Source organism: Myotis myotis, unplaced genomic scaffold, assembly GCF_014108235.1.
Source record: "Myotis myotis isolate mMyoMyo1 unplaced genomic scaffold, mMyoMyo1.p scaffold_m19_p_3, whole genome shotgun sequence".
Lineage (NCBI taxonomy): Eukaryota > Metazoa > Chordata > Mammalia > Chiroptera > Vespertilionidae > Myotis > Myotis myotis.
In genome coordinates, this window is record NW_023416335.1 from 197,209,062 (window position 1) to 197,231,501 (window position 22,440).

Consider the following 22,440-nt stretch of genomic DNA (forward strand, 5'->3'; position numbering starts at 1 on the left):
ATTCACTTGGCACTGTCTAAGCTGCCTTTGATGGGAAGATACTGGGCACTGCAGCCAGTAGCAAGTAGCACAGGCATCAGTACCCTTGCTCTGAAGCAGCCTTTGGTGATCCTTAGTAACAGACTTGGTTCCCTCAGTGGGTGTTAGCAGCACTGAGAACATGTTGGGTAAGTTCCGGTAACATTTTTTCAAGCTTTGGTGACAGGAGCCATCAACCACATAAACTAAAGCAAGAGAGGCAAAAAAGGGCAGATGTCACTCGGTCAGCGAATGGTCTTGTTAATAGCACATGTGTGACTTGGGACACCCAGGAAATCATTAGAAGGCATTTCCATAAGATCTGGAATACACAGATAAGTGTAACCCCATTTTGAAGCTCTGCTAGAATTCTACAGAACCCCTTTTATATCTATAGTAAGGGAATGATCCACGAACTATTTCACCAACATAGGGGGTGGGAGTGGGGAGAGGAGAGGAACAGCAGTCACAATAAACAATAGGTTGGCCTTTAGGTAAATGTTTCTAGCCTCAAATTTTGGTGGTGGTTTTTTGTTTGTTTGTTTATTTCTGTATTTTTTTTTTCAGTTCAGATTTTTTAATTACCTCAGACATCAAAGTGACAAAGAATTTTTATTTATTTCTTTAATCCTCACTTGAGGAAATTTTTTCCATTGATTTTTTTTTTTTTTTTTTTTTTTTTTAGAGAGAATGGAAGGGAGGGGAAGAGACAGAGAGAGAAAAACATTGATGTGAGAGAGACACATCAACTGGTTACCTTACTGCATGTGCCCTGACCAGGGCTCTGGATCAAGCCTTAATGTACTGAGGTACATGACCTTGACCGGAATTGAACCAGAGACCTTTCAGTCCGCAGGCCGACATTCCAATTACTGAGATAAACAGGCTAGGGCAAAGTGACTAAGCATTTTTATCTCTACTTATGTGAATTCCCAGTAGAGAGTCAGCTCTAACAATCATTTTGGTAGTTATTACTAATTTAATTCAACAAGTATTTTTAAGCACAAATGATATATGCAACATCATCCTCTTGTATTGAGAAAATTTAAAAGGGTCTAAGGTTCCTTCCTTCCAGAAATATGTAATTTCCTTGAGTATAAATTTGAAATACATACACATATAAGAAAGTTATTAAGTGCCAATGTTTTTATAAGTCCTACAAAAGAAAAGAAACTGAGTGGGTTGGAGAAATTTGAGAAAAGTTTCTTTTACAGTTTTTCTTGGGGTTAATATATTGGGAAGTAAGTGAATGCCTGTGGGTGTGTGTGTTGTTTATATGTGAAAGGGAGCATGCATGAGAGACAGATGGAGAGAGAGAAGGAGAGAGAGAGAGAGAGAGAGAGAGAGAGAGAGAGAGAGAGAGAGAGAGAGAGAGAGAGAGAGAGAGAGAGAGAGAGAGAGAGAGAGAGAGAAACAGAGAATGAATGAATAGGCACCCACTTCTTACTATCTCTAAATCTGTAGGAACATGGGCAGTACCTTTTGTCTGAAGTGACTTCCTAAGTGCCCTGTTTGGCTAAAAATATGTATTAATTCTTTGAGATTCAGTTCCAGCATCATCTACCTATTTAGAAAACCTTCCCTGACCCCCATGCTCTTCCTCCTTTTGTAGCTTTATTTTCACAGTAGTTTAGTTTTTAACATTATCTGTCTCTGTCTAAAATATAGGTAGAACTCCTTGATTCAGGGACCAAGTCTTATCCATTTTTGCATCACCATCTCTGAACCTAGCACAGAGCCAAAGTGAATGGACTGATTGAATGGATGAATGAACCAGAGATTCACCGGTGAACATCTGGCATGTGGGTGTTGCAGACATTACGCGTCTGGAGTTGCGCTAGCTCTCTTTCTCTTGGCTCCAATCCTACCAGGGGTGCTAAGGTCTCGGGATGTAAGGTCAGATGTTATTCTATGTCTATATCAGTAGCACTTAGAAAAGTGTTCTGTTGAAAGCGAACACCAGAAATACTAATACAGGAGAATGTAATTGAGTCCCAGAGGTGAGAGGCAGGGAAATCAATCTTCTCTACACTTACGGTAATAATCTCTTGTACACTGTAGATTTTTACAATCCCTTGTACAAAATGTCACATTTGAAAACATCTATACTTCTTAGTATAGGAAAATTGTAAATACAACCCCTTGTCATCAAGCAATGGACATTAAGTAGAGACGGAGTTGAGGGTTAAAACTAATGATGCATTGAAGAAAAAGCTTTAACCAGTTGGAATTCTATGATTTATAAATCATAACTTAAAAATCATTTAAAGTGTATCTAGTTAGCACTTATACTGTCATGAATTCATTAACTCAGCTCCTTATTTAGCCTGTCCACAGGTATCTGCTTGGACTTGAATTTGACTCATTATAGCTTGAAGGGCAAAGTGATGGATGAAATTCGTAGCTGGATTGATGGCTGAAATCTGTAGCTGTATTTTAGAGGATGGGTATTACAAAGGAGAAAATAGTAGCTTTGTCCATATGCTTGGAGCATCTTGCGCTACCATAAAACTCCCCACAACAAAGGTGTTTTGAAGGTGCATAAGCATGGCTTTTGACTTACCTGCCTTCTCCTCCAGAAACCCTTCTCTAAACAAAAGAAACCTTCCTTTCCATTTAACTTGCAAAGCTTATATTTTTACCTCTATTACTTCTCTGTTATGCTTTGCGTTGTATTAAAATCACTGGAATATTGGTCCAACTTTCTTTGCTAGACTGTAATCTCTTTGAAGGCAGATACTATGTACTTTCACCCCTTTTCTCCTTTCACTATGTCTGAGACATAAGTAGATGCTCAATGCATTTGTAAACAAACTGAACAGAGACTTCTCACTTGAGTGCTTTCTATAGAAAATAAGAAATATAGCCAAATTAGATTCAACTGTTAAATTAGAACCCAATTCAACTGTTTTGCAAAGGGAGGGAACAATGTCTCATTCAAAATGGTGGAGATGTTTTATTGCTCTTGTGCAAGTCTACATATTCTGCTTTTCTATGAAAACACAATGCCTTTAGGAATTTAATGTAACTGCGTGGTCAAGATCTGACCCCTCAGCTTCTCAGTTCACTTCCATTGCATTCTCTCCCACATACATTTATTGAGCCCTGTGCTTTAAGTACTCTCTTCATTTCCATTCTTCTCCCACTTTCCACTTTGGGTTGGGAGTTAATTAAGTTTCCTCCAAGAGATACAGACAGGAAGCCCTCTCAGCATTATACTTATCCATTTAATCTCTTACATATAAAGACCCTAGTTATGATTTCATACAACTTCTCTTCTAATGTCTGGTGGGATAACTATAATCCCAAGTATTTTAAAAAATAATTTAGTGGCTGATGATCAGATTTTAAAATTTTGCCTCTTTTTAAATCTGGAAAAGGAATACTCTGTGAGTAATCCACTCATAGAGAATGGAAAGCTCACTGGGCAATGCGGTCATAGGTACTTTTATATCACAGGCTTTTATATTAGTCACTGAGTCTCTTTTTGTTATTTTTTGGGCCAGGCAAGAGAAATGTCAAAAATTCATTGAGTTGCCTGGCCAGTGTTGCTCAGTGGTTTAACCTGGACCTAGGCACCAGGAAGTCATGGTTCAATTCCCAGTGAGAGCACATGCCCAGGTTGTAGGCTCAATTCCCAGTTTGGGGTGTGCAGGAGTCAGTCAATAAATAATTCTCTCTCATCACTTATGTTTCTATCTCTCTCCCTCTCCCTTCCTCTCTGAAATCAATAAAAATATATTTTAAAAATTCATCGAGCTTTGTTAATTTAGTGAGCATTTATTGAACAAAAGCAAATGGTTATTAACTAATATTAATTTAGTCCTAAGTGCCAGGCACTTCATATGCATTATAAATTTATAGTTTACAATAATCTAATGTGGTAAATTCCACTATTATTTCCATTTTACATATGAGGAAACAGAATTAGAGAATTCCAATGACTTGTCCACAGTAACACCGGTAGTAGCTGGCTAACCTTGGATTAATTAAATTAGACTAAAAGCTCATAAGAATTCATTTTTTGAGCCCCTGCAAATTCCTTAAAGGTGCCTGAAGTGGATTATTCAGCTCACTCATCTCAGTATCTCCTTACTATCCTTCTCAGGTTTTCAAGTGTAGTGTTTAGACACACAGAGAGGTGGCTGAGAATCTCAGTTAATCTGCCTGGGTGTGAATCCTAGTGTCTTCATCTACAACAGCATTCATCCATCCTCGATACTTTGTCTATTCCCTTGCTTCCTATTTCTCCATAGCACTTATCATTACCTGACATTACATATTTTTACTTCTTTTTGTCTGCATTCCCCCACAGGGATCTGCTGCCTGAGGACAGTGACTGTGTATATCTTGCTTTTTAACAATGAATCCTCAGCATCTAGAACAGTGCCTGTCATGCAGTAGGTATTTCATAAAATATCTATTGAGTGAATGAATAAAAGAAGATGCATTTTGCTTATTGTTTATGCCCGAAGTAGTAATTTTCATATATAAATATATTTAATTCTCACCTGACGATAATTTTTTTCCATTTACTTTTAGAGAGAGTGGAAGGAAAAGGGAGAGACAGAGAGAAACACATATGAGAGAGACACATGGATTGGTTGCATCCCGCATGCCCTCAGTCCTGGGAGCCTGCAACTGAGGCATGTGCCCTTGACCGGAATTGAACCTGGGACCCTTCAGTCTGCAGGCTGATGCTCTATCCATTGAGCCAAACTGGCTAGGGCCCAAAGTAATACTTTTTAGATATACTTAATGGACTGAAGGAACTTCACTTTTTTCTTGGTTCACCTTCAGTCTTCTGTAAAATTTTTATTTAAGGCACACTACAATATCACATACAATGTGCTGAGCTCTGTTTTAAGTCCTTTACGTCTATTGACTTATTCATTCTTACAACAACCTATGGGGTAGGTAAAATCAAGCTCAAGGAGTATGGTCATGTTCCTAACCATTACACCATGCTGCTTCCTGGCTAAATTCCATAAAAAAATGTCATCTCCATGGAGTTTAATTCTCAAAAGATGTGTCTTCATTCTCTCCTATAGAATGCCCTTCCATCTTCCCCATTTTTCCTTCCTCTCTACCCAGAATAAATAAGAAAATAAATCTTGGCCAGTGTGGCTCATTTAGTTGGAGTGTTGTGCCATATACCACAAAGTCACAGGTTTGATTCCTGGTCAGGGTACATATCCAGGCTGTGGGTTTGATTCCCCAATAGGGAGCATATGGGAGGCAACTGGCTGATGTTTCTCTCACATTGATGTTTCTCTCTCTCTGCCTCCACCTTCTTCTCTCTCTAAAATCAATGAAAAAATATCCTTTGGTGAGGATTTAAAAAGAAAAGAAAGTTGTTTTATTTCATTCCATTATGCCTTTCCTTCTTTGGAACAGCAATGACTACTGTTAGTGAAGTTTTTTTCAGGTCACCTTCAAGGATAAACAAATGGTTTCATCCCTACTGGTCACTGGATAATAGACATGGTCTACATCTATCTTTATTCTTTCTCAGGTTTGTCTCCTTCCTGCTTCTCTAGGGCTTTGGGATCCCTGCCACAGCCCTTCCCTTCCAGCCTTGAGAAGGGAGTTTAGTGGTCTATGGAGGTTGCAAAAGCTGCCTTTAAAGCCTGAAACTTAAAAAGGAAACCCAATTTTATAAGCAATTCCCTTTTTTGCATTCAGTCATTTGGTCCTTTTCTGCCCATGTAGTTTTTCTCACAAAAGCATAAGCATCCTCAGAGTCTTGTATCTCCGATATAGCACAGTATCTACCTAGGAGGCAACTGTCATGAGCACAGACACCTGGGATTTAGTCCCAGCTCTGTCCCTAAGGAACAATCTTCCTGGGGGCAAGTCATGCAATCTGACCAGGACTTGGTTTCCTCACCTGTGAAAGACTCAGGTAAGAGGCTGTGCAGGTATTTTAAGGTCCTTTCCAGCTCTAAATTGTGATGTTCTTAAATTACATAAAGAAGAGAAAGTGCTCAGATTTCTAGATTTCTTTACTATTCCTACTGATCGCAGTGTCACTCCAAAGGAGCCACTGTTCTTTACCAAATGAGCTTCTCAAAGTTGAAGGATGATAGCTGTTGGGGTTAGCAATAGGTCAGAACCTAGTTACTGGCAGGATTTCTCCCCTACTTCCCTGTAAATATTCAGGGGAGATAATGAGTAAATGCAGTATTTCACCTCTTTGTCTTCATAATAAACTAATAATAATAATACAAAATAAATTTATTTAAAGTAAAACACTAAACTCCGTCCCTCTTTCATTTAGGAAGAATGCAGCAGTCATCTTGCTTTCAGAAACTGCATAAAACCTTGGACCAGAGCATTGGTAAGTACAAGGGGCTGCGTCACTCTCACACCTAGTAGTTCTTTGGAGTTACCGATCTGAAGAAAGACAGCAGCTGAGGCACAGAAAGGAGAAAGTGTTTCTGGCACAGAATGGCTAAATTCTCAGGAATTCTGTTACCTCTTCCTGGGAAGGGAGACTATATGTCTTGGCTTACTTTGCAGTTTAGTGAGGATCATATAACAACTGAGTCCTAGTGAATCAAATGTGGTCTAAAGTAAGTGATGCACTTCCAAGCCTGGCAATACAACATCCTGTGTTCTCAGCTCCTCTTTATCCTGCCCTTATGGCAACCCTCAGAGAACTATGAGATGGGAGAGCTGCATTAATGAAGAAGCCTGGATCCCTGAGTCACTGTTTGGAGAAGAGCTTCCTGACCCCCTACTGGACTTAATGTGAGTGAGAGCAAAATTTAAGTGTTAAGACACTGAAATTTTGTAGTTGTTTGTTCTAGTATCTAGAGTTCATTACCTGATTATAGAGTGTGCCAGGCTAAGGAGGAATGATAAGAAAGATCTGAATAACTTGTTGTCACTTCAGAATTTATATACTCCAAATTACTTAAGTTTTTCACCTTAAGGTCAGTTATTCTTTTTCCCTTCCCTATTCTAATGGCACCAACGTTTCTCCTGAAAAATAAGTCATCTTTTACAGTGATCTAAGGGAGGATATCTACTTGTCCCAGAACCATGAGACACTTACAGAACAGAATGGAGCTTGAGAGGACTCTAGGAACACTGCAGCCTCTCTCACCAAAAGCTACTAGTAGACCTAAAGGAACTAGAACATCCTATGCCTTCAGTTAGACTGTTGGTCCAATCATGTATGAACTTTAGGTTAGATTCCCCATGCTAATGGTGCACATAAGTGTGTGAGATTTTTGTTTGTGAGTATATCTTTAACTAGATGTCCACAGGGTAGTAGGTCTACATTGGGTGGCAGGAAATTGAAGATACCAGGTGTTGAAAAGAAAGAAATGCAAGTAGAAGCAATGAGGGTAGATGGAGAGTGAATGATAGCATGGTTACCTGCATGTTACCCATGCAAGGTTACCCTGTCAGAAACTACCCTGAGAGCATCTGTGCCTGTAGCCAACATTTTGTCATTGCTCTTTTGAGAAATAGCAGAAGAAATAGGAATAATTTTCTATCATTTTTCTAAGTGACAGGGAGATAAGACTGAACCTTCCTTTCTATCTTAAAGAAATTACGCTGGTTGTACTCCTATCCCCTAAAGCTTGCACACTTTCATTTCTGGAGATATTATCTTGCCCTGTGACACAGCTATTGCCAAATCTGGTCCCCAATACTTTGCTTTACTAATAAAGTGTTTGAAAATAAAGCTGATATTTTTTTGAGGGCAGGGTTTGTATTCTCCAGCTTACCAGTTCCCACCAGTCCATGTTGTCATGCCTTTATGAATGTTCAAGTTTTCAATCCCTGCCAATGCATCTCTATATCTTTGCTCACTAACTTTTTTTTGTCAACTGTTGTCTTTATCTATTTGCTTTGATCAGACCTAAAGTTAAATAGTCCCTTTTTCTGTCTCACTTTATTAGCTTTTAAAAATGTGTTTTCTTTGCTAATATCCTTAAAGTCTTATCCAATATACTTTAACTGATTTACTTCCCTACTATAGATGTAAATACTCTATTTTTAGCAATGAGTCACCAACAAAGAATAAACATGCTTTTAAAATTTGTAGTGTTTTATGGGATTACTTATTTGTGTGAATTACTTAGACTAGTGGTGTTCAGAGCATTAAGACTTTTTGTGCAATTGACAAATCTCTAATATGTCTAATTTCTGTATAATTGTATTTTATCAAGTTACATTATATAGGGTGTCCCAAAACATGTATACACACTTTGAAGATGAGAGCTCAATTGATGTTTCTTTCTTTTCAGATTTAACCCACTGGAGTTAATAATTATCCAAAGTGTGTATAGTTCTTATTGGGATACCCTGCATATCACTCTACAGATCAGATGCATGCACCTCTTTTCTGAGTGATGTAAAATGTGGCTTCTAAATCATCTAAATGCAAATACCATAGTCCCATGAAGATGATCTATGGAAATAAAAGATGTTTTTGTTGTTGCTGTTGTTAATGGGCTATTCCATTTTAACCACAAATATTGACATGGAAAGTAGATTGTATAGTGGTAAATCTCTGAGTTGTCCCCAATGACCCTATCTCCTGGGATTCACATCCCTGTGAAAACACCTCCTATTGGGTGGGGGCTGGGTCTAGTGACTTGATTCTAATAAATAGAATACAACAAAGGATGGGATGTTATCATCACAGGGAAAAAATGGCCTTCCTTTTTTCTTTCTTCTTTTTAATTGTATCTACATGAGAAGATGGATGTTAGCTGAACCTACTGCGGCAATCATTTCACAACCTATGTAAATGAAACCATCATGCTGTACACCTTAAACTTATACAGTGATGTATAAGTATTATTTTTCAATAAAACTGGATAAAATAATAAAAGAAAGGATGAGGCATTGTAAAAGCCTGGACTTCCATCTTGCTGGCACTTTCTTATCCTCTCACATGCTCCTGCTGTTGAAGCCAGATGCCTGCTGTGAGATGCTTTATGAGGGCCCATGTGACAATGAACTAAGGAAGGCCTTCAGCTAACAGCTTCTGAAATACTGAGGCCTCAGTCCAAAGGCGCCCAAGGAATAGAATCCTGCCTACATCTACATGTGACCTAGTAAGTGGTTCCTTCCTAGTTGAGTCTTGAGATGACTGTAGCTCTGTTAGAGACCCAGAGCTTGAGAACCCAGCTAAGTTGCACCTGGTGTCTTGACCCACAGACACTCTGAGATAACAAATGTAGTTGTCACATACCACTAAGATTTGGGGGTGCTTTGGAACCATGGACACCTCTTCATGGGCAAATGAGCCAGTTCAAGTTCCCTCTCTCTCAGAGAAGTGGTCCCCTGTTGGGGGCCGATGCCAGGGCCCCTCGCCTGCAGACAGCACCCGGCGTGGTCTGGGGAGAGTTTGCCCAGGATATTGACAGGTGAGCTGGGTCTAGAACCCAGGTCTGCATCTAAGAAATAAGGGAAGTGGATCCTTCCCACAGGGGCTGGGGATACACCCACCCCTCAGGGGCTGCCTCTGGTGAAGGAGCAGGGGTGCCTACAGACCCACTATGCACCCCTGCGCCTTTGTCTTCCCATGCCCAAAGCTGCTCCCCTCCTCTGGATGGCAAACCACGCTCAGAATCTGCCCCCACCTGCCAGCTGTTCCCTCCCCATTGGCTGCTGGGCGGGGCTAGGTGGGCTCTGCTATAAGGGCTGGCAGACCTCAGCCAGCTGTGCTCCTCAGCACCAGCTGTGGCCTTGGCTGAGAGAGAGGCGCCACCCTGGGGTATGGCTAGTGTGGTCTTCAGACTGGTCTCATCTCTGTTGCCTTAAAGCTGTGTGGTCCAGGATCCCGGGGAGCCTGGCTCCATGCCCAGGAGCACCACGTGTGACAGTGTGGGGTGGGAGTCCTCAGGAGGGTCTGGGTAAACTGGTGAGGACAGATGCATCATGGAAAACGGGAAGTGCAGCTTTCAGGGTGGCTGAGGGAGGGAGGCTGGTGCACGTGCTGGTGGGGCCGGCATGGAGAGCAGCCTCCATGAGAGTGGGCACAGAGCCTCCGTCTATCATGTGACATTTAAAAGTGCTCTGTCCCTGGGCTCCACAAGGTAGGGGTCACCTGTCTGGGAGATTGACATGAGTGCTGCCTGCCCCTGAGGTGCCGTCTTCCCGGGAGGGTTAGTGGAAGGACGCGAACCACGCGCCCTTGTGCAATGAGAAATCATGAAGATGGAGCCAAGAAAAGGCTCATCAGCCGACAGACTGACCCCCTGTCCACTAGCTGGAGTCCAGCACAGCCCCCAGAGCCATGTGGACAGTTGGCTTTGTCCACTCCAGCCACATGGAGACAAAGGGATCTTTTACATTGCAGAGATTTTATACATAAATATATTTTGTCTGTAATGAGCCATTCTCAATAAATGTTATTCTCATTGCAACATGGAAGGGAAAAGATTTAAGGGTAATTTGTTATATAGCTTTAGACAGCTAACACAGACTTTTGTTTTTCTATTGGAATAACTGATAATTCCTTTATTTTTTTTTAACCAATCTCAAACTGAGGATGGGAATGGGGATAATTTAATACAACCAGAGATATTCAGTGCCATTCAGTGAAAAAAAAATAATTAGAACAATGTAGCCCAGCCTGACCAGCATGACTCAGTGGTTGAGCATTGACCTATGAACCAGGAGGTCACGGTTAGATTCCCGGTCAGGGCACATGCCTAGGTTGTGGGCTTGTTCCCTAGAGTGGGCTGTGCAGGAGGCAGCTGATCAATGATTCTCTCTAATCATTGATGTTTCTCTTACTCCTTCTCCCTTCCTCAATAAAAATATATTAAAGAACAAAGAACTATGTAGCCCAACATAAGTTGGTTAAATTGAACTGAACTTAGAAATAAAGGCAGCTAAAATGCAGGTGTTCATTATGCAATAAAGTAGAAGTAGAGTAGCAATGAATAAAACAATGAATACAAGAAACTGTACAATGATCAAGAATCCCGTGGTAACAACATTCAGTAGCCATCAGATATTTTTGAGTTTGAGCAACATTTCACTGAGGAGAATGAACAGGCAAGGAGAGGGGACATCAGAGAGGCAGGAAGATAATCAGGTATCAGGGAAGCCAAAAGAAGACAATTCAGAGTATCAGAATCTACCAAAGCCAGAGTCAGGTGAAGGTGAAAAGGGCTTATGAATGTCTGCTCTGCTGGTCACTGGTGACCTTAGTGCTGGTTGTGTGCTGAGGCAGAAAAGGAACTAGTAGACCTAAGTCGATGGAAAGATGAGTAGAAACAAGGGAAAGGAGGATAGCAAGGAGACAAGTACTTGCTACCAAGTATTCAGATAACTACTAAATAATTCCAAAAGATATTATGAAAAGGAAATATTGAAAAGTGAAGTGAGCATGTGATCTCAAAGTTGCTAGTATGCTGAAATACATTCTCAATTCAGGATGAAAAATCTTAAGAGAACATATGGGCCTTGACATGAAGTCTTACAAACCTTTAAAATAAATATCCTTTGAATTCCTGACTTCCAGTTGTTATACTGTCAAAGGACAAAAGAGATTATGGCCTTTCAAAAGGATTTTAGAGGATTATCCAAAGACCTGGCCACAGAGAATTCTTATCTGGTAAAAGACAAATTATACCTTGCAAATAAGTAAGCAGATAATTTCTCTGTGTCAAAGGAACAGAAAAAGCCCATTATGCTTACAGTTTTTAAGAGAGTAACAAATAGGTCATCTTCTCATGGAACTTTTGGTATGTTTCCTTTCTTAAAAGTGAGAAGGGATTCTCACAGCCAGTTGGCCTGGAGTTAAATCCCCCCCAGTGTTATCTACAACAATCGAGGCTTAACTACAACAAGACTGAGCACAAAGGCCACTAGGGGGTGCACCAAGAAAGAGTAAAAAATGCGGAGACAAAGAAACAGGACACAAATGACAGAAATGGAGGAAAGCAAAATGCTGGATATAGAGTTCAAAACCACACTTTAAGGTCTCTCAAGAACTGTCTAGAAGCCGCCGATTGTTGTAGGTAACACTAGGGGGGGATTTAACCTCCAGGCCAACTGGCTGTGATAGCTTTTAAAAGCTATCATTCAGAATGGAAGGTCAGATAAAGAGCTTCACAGATAAGGAAAAGCTAAAGGAGTTCATCACCACCAAACCAGGATTATATGAAATGCTGAAAGGTATCCTTTAAGAAGAGGAAGAAGAAGAAAAAGGTAAAGATACAAATTATGAACAACAAATACGCATCTATCAACAAGTGAATCTAAGAATCAAGTGAATAAATAATCTGATGAACAGAATGAACTGGTGATTGTAATAGAATCAGGGACATAGAAAGGGAATGGACTGACTATTCTTGGGGGGGGGGAAGAGGTATGGGGGATGCAGGAAGAGACTGGACAAAAATCGTGCACCTATGGATGAGGACAGTGGGTGGGGAGTGAGGGCGGAGGGTGCGGTGGGAACTATGAGGAGGGGAGTTATGGGGGGAAAAAAGAGGAACAAATGTAATAATCTGAACAATAAAGATTTAATTTTAAAAAAAGAAATGGAAAATATGTAAAAAAAAAAAAAAAGTGAGAAGGGTGAAATTTGATCTTCAAAAGTTCAGGGAAACTTGTAGACCTAAAGACTGAGTTGGAGTTGGTGAAGGAAGTGGATGCTGGGTGAACAATGACATTAAGCTTTGCTATGAAAGGTTAAGCATTGCAAAAGACAGAGGGAAAGAATGGGTGGAGGGGGAATTAATGTGATTACTGTTCTAAAGATGTCTGTGCTTAGAATCTACCGAATGTATTCTCTGTGCTCAATGTATCAAGTGTACTTGAGAACATGTGGTGGTGAACATTTCAATACAAAAAGGGCATATTCCAGAAAAACCATTCTTACCAAGGGAATAGGCTTTTGTCTTTGAAACTTGAAACATCAAACACAAATAAAGCATGAAGAACATGGCTTGAAGTGTGCTAACAGGTCAAGACCGCACTTAGAAAACCATCTTTTCTCTGTTTAGGAACAATTTCACTTGTTAATTAAAGGATCTCAGGTAGCAATCACGGAATATGTTTCCTGATAGATGAAGAACACAAATATTCTGAAGACCCAAATTGCATAAATACAACGAAGAGACATTTTGTCCATTTTCTGGCAGTGCAAAGTTAGAGTGAATGCAAATGAATGTGCTGGCAGTAAAATTACACTATTAACCATCTGAAGATTGGGCTCATTACCTAAGAAAGCAAAGCATCAATTTGTAGCATTATAACATTCTGTTTGTGCTGCTGAACACATGTTTGGATGTTTTTATATATTCTCTGTTCATTTGGGTGCATAGTAAGCACTTTGCATCAGCCTCTTGACAGAAGTTTAATTTTGTATTGTTTCTATGATATTGTTTTTGTCTAATGGGAATGATATTCTGTCTTAAAAGTAAACACTTCATTTATTCTCCAAATAATTCTGAGTTCAAGTGGTTTCGTTTCTCATTATTAAATGGCATGGATAAGCTTAAAGATATATTTTAAAACTGAGGTACTCTTTGATTTAAAAAAATTATATTTGAACAACATGTGAGGAAACCATTCATTCAATCACTAATTCTTCCATTCTTTTAAAAAATATTTTTATTGATTTCAAAGAGGAAGAGAGATAGGAACATCAACAATGAGGGAATCATTATGGGCTGCCTACTGCACGTCCCCTACTGGGGATCAAGACCACGATCCCAGTATGTGCCCTGACCAGGAATTGAATTGTGACCTCCTGGTTCATATGTTGACTGATCCACACCAGCTGGCTATTCTTTTATTATTTTAATGTGTAAGCACAGTAGAAAATTCAAGGATGGATGTGACATTGTTCCTGCCCTAAGGATGTTTGTAATAATATTATCAGTACCTTCAGAGAGAACAAGCATAGAATTATCAAATCTCAGAGGAAAAAGAGAACAATATATTCCTTTATTCCACAAATATTCTGGCCACCTACTATGTGCCAGGCACTGTTCTAGGGAATGCATACACAGAACGGAATAAGATAGTCATGGTCCCTGATCTTGGGAACCTGCATCCTCAGGGAGAAGTGGAAAATAAGAAAGAAAAATGAACTAATAATATAACTTGGGGTAGCCATAAGTACTATGAAGAAAAAACTAAAGTAGGACAATACAAAGGGCAGTGTAAATGAGCGAGGAGTATGACTTTGAGATCATGAAGGCCTCTGAGAGGAGGTGACAGCTGAGTAGAGATTCAATTATGTATGGAAGCAGGTGAATAAAGATCTGAAGAAAAGGCTTTCCAGGCAGAATCCAATATGGAAAGACCTTGAGGCAAAAATGAGCTTGGCAAGTTTTTGAACAAAAATAAATCATATGATGAGAGTGCAGGAGAAGGGGAGCGTGAGGGTTGAGGTCATAGATGTGAGAAGGGGCCAGATTCTATTGACTTTTGTAGACCATTGGAGATTTTTTTTTTAAAAAAATATGTTTTTATTAACTTTAGAGAGAGGAAAGGAGATGGAGAGAGAGAGAGAGAGAAGCATTGATGAAAGATTGAAACATTGATTAGCTGCCTCCTGCACATCCTCACTGGGGATCAAGCCTGCAACTTGGATGTGTGCCTTGACTGTGAATCCAACCAGTGATCTCTTGGTGCATGGGACGATGCTCAACCAACTGAACCACACCAGCCAGCGCCAGTCATTTGAGATTTTAAGCAGGTCATGGCATATGGCATGATATGATATACATTTTTAGAAGGGTTGTTCTTGATGCTGTGTGTAAATTTAATTGTAGAGTGGTAAGAAAGGTACCTAGGACAGAGATTAGGCATATATGAATTGCCCAGGCTAGAGAAAACCGAGGAGAAATGGACTCAACTAGTCTAACCTAGAGATGACAGATTAGAATATAGTGTAGTCCAGTCAGAGGCAGTTGGTTTGAACTAGGGTGATAATTACCAAGGTGGAGAGAAGCAGCTCCACTTTAGGGAAAATTTCACAAAGGAAGTGATATGGAACAATGTGAGCTGAACTTCAAATGATGGGCAGCACTATGACAAGGGGAGAGTCATTCATTGATTTACTGAGTGCCTACCAGGGGCTGGGCACTGGTCTAGGTGTTGTGGGCATAGCAGTGCAGAAGCTCTTGTTGACAATAAGGAGAAAACTTGCCGAATAATATTTTAAGTAAAGATTCAAAAGTAGTGAGGTGAACAATACACTTAAAGAATTAGTTCTAAGGATGCTTTATTTTTTTTTCCTTTTAGTGGAGAAAATTGTATGATTAACCTTCTTTGTATGCTTGACTCTCCTTGAATTTGCAAAAGTGTTAAGTTTCTATCAGTAGCAACTCAGTTTATTGTCAGTTGGCAAATATCATCAGATACCTTCCTTAGAAACAATGGTTAATATATATCTATCTTTCCCATCCTGCTATCCTGCCTCAAATTCCCCCATTCTACACCGCCCCCCCCCCAATTTTTCCCAGCTGGATGACTCAACTTCAACTTCCCCTCCTACTAGTTCCTATCGTGTACTCCTCTAGAATGAGCTGACCTAGAGCATTCTAGTCATGTCTGTTCCCCAGAGCTTACAGAATAAATTCCAAATTCCTTAGCCTGCACCAACTAACCCGACTACTTTTTCTGCTTTATCTCTGACTCCACTCTCCTATTGTTTAAATCACACTGGATTTTTTCTTCCTTTTTAAAAAATATTTTTCTAATTGTGATGAAAAGAAATAACCAAACTTGGTTCAAATAACAAAGACATAACAAAATTAACCACCTTAACCATTTTTTTAAAGTGTATAGTTTAGGGGCATTAAGTACATTCACATTGCTGTGCAAATCCCATCGGATTCTAAATCATACAGTATCACTATTCCCCTAACACTCTGGCAGTTTGTTGCCTGGACCATACCTGGGTTCCTCTGGCTCCTGAAACGCTGTTTCCTTTCATTACCAATTAACATACTATCTATCTTGAAGACCAATTCTCAGATTCTATCTATCTCTTGCTTTAGGCTCCTATGAAACCTTATCTGGACACAGAAGGTCAACTCTGTTGCTAGGTAACATACTATTTACAAAATGCATCTGGACTGGGAAGATTTATACATGAACTATACGTACCTGATGGGGATGCGATGCTTTGGACTTTGCCAAGTGATAACTCTTGTAATTAGGCAGGTCCCTTGGCCCTGGAGGCTAAGCCTCTGGAGCTGTTAAAGGAGATACTGCCTCTTATGGGGCATGAGGCTTCTAATCCAGGAACATCCCTGTATCCATCCAATATTGATCTTATCTTCTTGTACTCGAGGGGCCTAGGCAGATGTTTGTACTGATATAAGGACTCCCACAGATGAGAAACTCTGATGCTGCTCTGTTAGCCAGTGGCGTTTCCTGTATCTAAAGACCTGCTTTGGGGAGTTGCATCAATCTGTGGAAATGTCCTAATTACTGACACCCCTTGCACATCTGGACTTAAACCATTGGGACTGTACTTAGAGTGAGGGCAATAAAGCATGGCTTACCTTGGGGAGGAGCTGGATTGCCTGTAGAATTCTCTGTCTGTGCCCAGAATTAAGGATCCCAATTTCCAATAAATCCTGATCTTCCATAACATTGCTTCCCTGAAACAAAACCAGAAATGTTGTAAGTTAAATCAGGCATTTTTATTATGGGTAATGATTTCTTTAACAAAGAGACAAATAACCAACATATGATCTGAATTTTATAGATAAAACATAGTCATGTTTCTATGAGGGTGGGATTAGAGGGAGTCACTCATGTTGAAAGTTCTGGGAAAACTTCCTTCCCCTCACCAATACTCTCATGATTTACTATTTCTGGTTGGATTATCTGAACTGGGGATTCATTCCTGTGACTTAAAACTTTGTCCCCCTAAAAATGTAAATACTTCTAGGGAACAGTGGCATTTAGAACCATCCATGACTTATACCTTGATGTGAATGAATCAGTTTTGTTTTTCCCCCAGGAAAACAGATTTTGTGAGGAGGGCTGATGGAAAAATTGCATAGACGAGGTTAAAAGTGAGAGTTAATATTAAAATAGTGACTGCCAGACACCTGGTCAAGATGTGGGGCTAGAACAATGAGTAAGACGCAGGTCCCTACCCACAATTGTCATTATTCCTTCTAATGCAGTGATGGAAACAGACTGTTCAAAGGCAGTCAGAGTGATGTAAATGTGCTATAATGGTGACATGGTCTTGGGAGCCCAGAGGGGACCAAGGGTATGTTTTCAGAGGAAATGATGTCTAATGGCTAAAAAGAAGAATGAGTAATGTTCTGTGGCTAAAAAGAATAGTGTCCTTGGAAGCACTGAGTTCTGGGGTAAGTTGAAGGGAGGAGCAAAAGGTAAGACTGCAAAGGCAAGCAGAGGCCAGACATACAGACATTGCATGGCATGTTGTGGAATTCAGACTTCATCCTGCCCATAATGGGGATCCCTGGGCAAATGTTTAAGGAGTTACATGATGTGATCCCAAACTTAGAAAGATCAATTTGGTTTTTGTGGCTGGGTCTCTGTTTCCTTACCTATAAAATGACGAAGTTGAGCTCCATGGCCTTCAAGGACCGATCTAGTCCTGAAGTTCTTTGATTTCAATGATGTTTTGAATCTCTAATTAATATACGCACATTTGTTTTTTGGGGTTTGTAAGCTAAATTGAGGAATATATAGGAGAGTTCAAGAATTCAGATCGCTACATTTCTGGACAAATCAAACTCTGTCCTCTTAATGTGTAATACAAAAACTTTTATGAATAGAAGTTACAGAATGCCCATTTATGGAGAGCAATGGGTATTGATGAAATTGAAAGCAAAAGAGGATGAATTGGAAAGGGAAACCCTGGGGCCTAGAGCCCAGGAGGAGGCCACTTTAGTTGTTCTAGAGATTGGGATTAGACTGTGGGACATAGAAAGAAAGAAGGGGATTTGAAAGCTATCAAGAAGTTTTACTTGGCAAGTGAATGCATGGAATGATGGAGAAATGCAGAATACACACTACTTCCAGGCTTGGGCAAGAGGGGTGATTCATGATGCCTGTCCTTGATAATAAAGGAGAAGGGGCCAGTCCAGTGTGTGCAAAGTGAGACTAATGTCTTTCCCTGGACAGGGACAGCATAGATTGATGTAAACAATTTCATATCGGACTACATTATAAATGGAGAAATGACTGATCTTAGAAAGATGAAAGCCATTAGAATGGTGCCATAGCTAGGGATTTAAAACGGGCATTCAATGGACAAAAACATTCTACCTACTCCTAGTACCATCCCTATGCCTGAGCTGCTCTGGTGCTCTTGGATGAGGCATAACAATGCAGGTCTGATAATGAAAAGCCTAATGAAAAACAAATAAAGCCAATCTTGGCAATGTGCCATAGGAAACATTGCTCTCAAGAAATTACTCAGTGCACACAATAGAGGATGGCTAAGAATATAAATGACTTCATTTTGAAAAAGTGTTATTATTTTCAGAAATGGACTAGTGTGTCACAAGCGGGATGCATGATACCATTCACATTTGACTTTTACTCTTCGAGGGGTTTTCCAAAAGGAGTTTCCCAGCTCTTAACAAACAAACAAACAAACAAATACACACACAAAAAAAATTGGCCTTCTATGTATTAGACCATTACTAGGTTTTCCGTGGACTAAATTACCAGCCTACAACTTCAGCTCAGAAAATATAGAACCTAGTTTCTTTGTACAAACACAAAACACACTAGGATCCCTTAGCCTGAATTAGCTACTATCTATATGTAATCCTGAAAACTTGATTTCAGTATTTGAATACTGAAATGCTTTGAAGAATTGAAACTTTAAAGACCACCTTTCTTCCTCTAACCTACCAATATACCATCTTCCCTATTTTCTTTTTTTGTTGTTGTTAATCCTCATCTGAGGATATTTTTCTATTGACTTTTAGAGAGAGTGATAGGGAGGGGCAGAGACAGAGAGAGAGAAAGATCAACATAAAAGAGACACATCATTTGGTTGCCTCCCACATGTGCCCTGAGGATTGAGCCTGCAACCACAAGATACATGCCCTTGACTGGGAATCTACTGGAGACCCTTTAGTCCATGAGCCAACACTCTATCCACTGAGCCAAACCGGCTAGGGTTCATCTTCCTATTTTCAGTAAGGAAAGAAACTTTAGGGAGAATTGAAAGGAAGTTAGACTTCTCCTTGGGTCAAATTTCCTAGCAGGCGGGATAATGACCAAGCATTTTTGAAAAATGAGTGAAAATTATGGGGAGCACAGTGCAAATGATAAAAATGTGTCCAGAGGGAAATGGTACTAATTGTAGAAATGTGAAGAGAAAGGTTCACTGTCCCCAGTGACGCATGCAGTTAGAAATTTTCTATTTTCTCTCTTATTGTAATACACAGGAGTACAAAAATATCTCGGTGCATCATCTAGGCAGTCTTTTTTTCAAAACAGCACCAGGCTTGGCGTCTAAAGATGTGGATTTGAGTCTTGTCTGGGTAAACTTGGCTAAGTCATATATTATTTCCAGGTCTCTGGTCCTTACTCATTAAAATGAAGCACTTTAACAAATATCCATTCAGTTCTAAAGTGCTATGATTTCAGTCAAGTCCAACTTTTGCTTAGTATTATCCTATCTAATAATAAACAAACATGGTAATTGACCATACCTTTGCTACGCCTCCCATTGGCTAATCAGCTCAATATGCAAATTAACCGCCAACAAAGATGGCAGCAAATTTGCATACTGTAGGCAGGGCGGGACAGCGCCATCCCGCCTGCCCTGCCGCCATCCGGGCCTGCTATCTGCGACCCGGGGCGGTGGGCGTCCGTGGGTGTCCCGACCTGGGGTGGCCAGGCAGTGCAGCAGCGATTGGCCAGCCTGCCTGGCCTCCATCCGGGCGTCCCGTGTGCGACCCGACCTGGGGCGGCGCCTCAACCCCCGGATCGGCCCTGCCGTGTGCGTGACCCAGGGCAGTGCCCAACCCCCGGATCAGCCCTGCTGTGTGCGTGACCCGGGGCGGTGCCCCAACCCCCGATCGGCCCTGCTGTATGTGTGACCTGGGGAGGTGGGGCAGGCATGGAGGGATCGGGCCTGCCATCTGCCACCCAGGGAGCGGGCCTAAGCCAGCAGGTGGTTATCTCCCGAGGGGTCCCAGACTGTGAGAGAGCACAAGTGGGGCTGAGGGATACCCCCCTCCCCCCTCCCCCGCCAGTGCACAAATTTTTGTGCACCGGGCCTCTAGTCTATATATATAAAAGCCTAAGCGATCGGACGACCAGCCAGTAGTTATGACATACACTGACCACCAGGGGGCAGATGCTCAATGCAGGAGCTGCCCCCTGGTGGTCAGTGTGCTCCCACAGCGGGAGCGCTGCTCAGCTGACCAATGGGTGCCAGACATCGGGGTCGGGCTCACTGCTGACTGGTAAGCACAGCTGTGGCTGCCTGAGCCTCTTCTGTGGACACTCCCCCTGCATGCCCCTCCCCCATCTAGACCAGGACCGGGATAGGGACTGGCATCTAGACTCACTGGGTGAGAGCCCGTGGCTGCTTCTCCAGTGCTGAATGAGGAGAGAGGCTGCCATGACGAGCAGCGGCTGTGTAGTCATGGGTGCGCTAGTATTGCCCTAGGACAGGTGCGCCAAGACAGCAGAGGAGTGGCAGCGAACTTACTGAGTGGCAGCAGTGGCAGGCGCAGCATGGCCAGGATGAGTGGGAGCAGCATGGTGCCCAGCCTGGGCTCAGGCTCCTCCCCTGCCACTGCTGCCACTTTGCACACTACTTTGTGCTGTGTGGGATCGACACGGACAGCGTGCTGGAGCCCGAGGAGCTGGTGGGTAAGGCTGGGCTGTAGCAGCGCGAAGGTCCACTGATTCCTGCAGGCCAGGCCAAGGGACCCCAGTGGTGCATGAATCCATGCACCGGGCCTCTAGTTATATATAAGTATAGATTGTATAATTTGAAATTACATTTTATTATTTCAGAATTTATAACTTACACTTACCTTTAAGAAGTAATTATAGAAAAGTGCAAAAATGCATGTGTGGTTTTTTTTGGACAAATTCATCTCAGTACCAGGAACTTATAAAATTTCTTATGAAAAGAAATGCTAGCATACCTTATTTTTGTAATGTCATGGATTCTTACAGAATTTCAGAGGAAAATGAAATGTTTCAAGTCTTACAACTATTTCATTTATTCTTGGGTAATAGTCACATCATCAAGGACAATAAATGTTTCCATTTTTCCTAGGAAACTGGAATTTATTCTTACATTACCACTTGCCTTCACTAAATGTTAGAAAACCTCAGATTAACTCATATTTTTCCTCAATAAAAGTCAAACAAACTGGTTTTTTCCCTCCTCCATCCATTTTTCACATGGCTGCCAGAACAATGGTTTTTGGAGTAAAGCTCCGATGTGTCCATCTTCTACTCCACTGCACTCTCTACCTCATCTTCCCAGTACACGTGCTGGCTCTACTTCCTCATCTCCCATTTGCTCCTTAAGCCACTATAATAAGCACTTACCCCCATTAACTCCATAGAATTTCTCTGCCCAATGTTAAGAATGACCTCTCAATTGCCATGTCTAGTTGATTCTTTTCCACTCTGATTTTAGGGATTCATTGGCTATATGTGGTTGCTGGCAACTATATTGGAAATGCATATATAGGACATTTCCATCATCACAGCAAGTTCTATCCAGGTGTGCCTCTCTACAGTTGAAGACATTGAAACTGGCTGAATCCCACAGATGGAGCAAAGGTGGTGATATTACAGGGAATCAGACAGAGGAAGTCAAAAACACTCAGGCATCATTCTTAGGATATAATTGATGTGCCTCTCAAAGTTCATAGACATTGAATTTAGGATCTCCAGCAGATGCTCTTCTAACATTTCAGTCATGAAAACAAATTAGAAACTGATTCTACTTTCATTAGTGTTGTTTTATTGTGGGGTTAGAAATCTATGCTATTGAAATGACAAGTCTAATTGAGAAATGATTTATTTTCTTAGCACACTACCAGGCATGTTGCACAGGGTGTCTAGGGAATAATAACCAGTAGGTTAAGTTGTTTAGTTAATGACTTACTAGAAGCACCAAGGGCCCAAGACAGTGTTTTTAGAACAGGTGTTCCTTTACTGACAAGAAAGATCTAATCCAGGGGGCCTTTATTGCTTTCTTAAATTATGGAGTAAATAAACATAATCTAATATATGTGTACGGAGAGCTGCAAGTTTCTTCTCTGATCATGGGGAGAGTACTTATGTATTTTTTTCAGCCGCGATAAACTAACAAGATGACCAAATAAAATGAAAAGGAGTGTTTTGATCTTAGTGATCCATTAGAAATAGGACAACTATTTACTAAAATCATCTCTCAAAAATATCTGTGCTGATTGCTTCTGTCTCATAGAACTCCAG

The 22,440-nt window shown here is 40.9% G+C and overlaps 1 protein-coding gene across 14 annotated transcripts in view; it reads right to left on the reverse strand.

Moving 5' to 3' along the window:
• Positions 1 to 22,440, reverse strand: part of ANKS1B (ankyrin repeat and sterile alpha motif domain containing 1B) — an 839,347-nt gene that overhangs the window by 269,740 nt on the left and 547,167 nt on the right. For all 14 annotated transcript variants that reach the window (XM_036299864.1, XM_036299863.1, XM_036299862.1 and 11 more), the window contains one exon: positions 16,527 to 16,625. In XM_036299864.1, the coding sequence (XP_036155757.1) occupies positions 16,527 to 16,625 (99 nt within the window). The remainder of the gene's footprint in view (positions 1 to 16,526; positions 16,626 to 22,440) is intronic.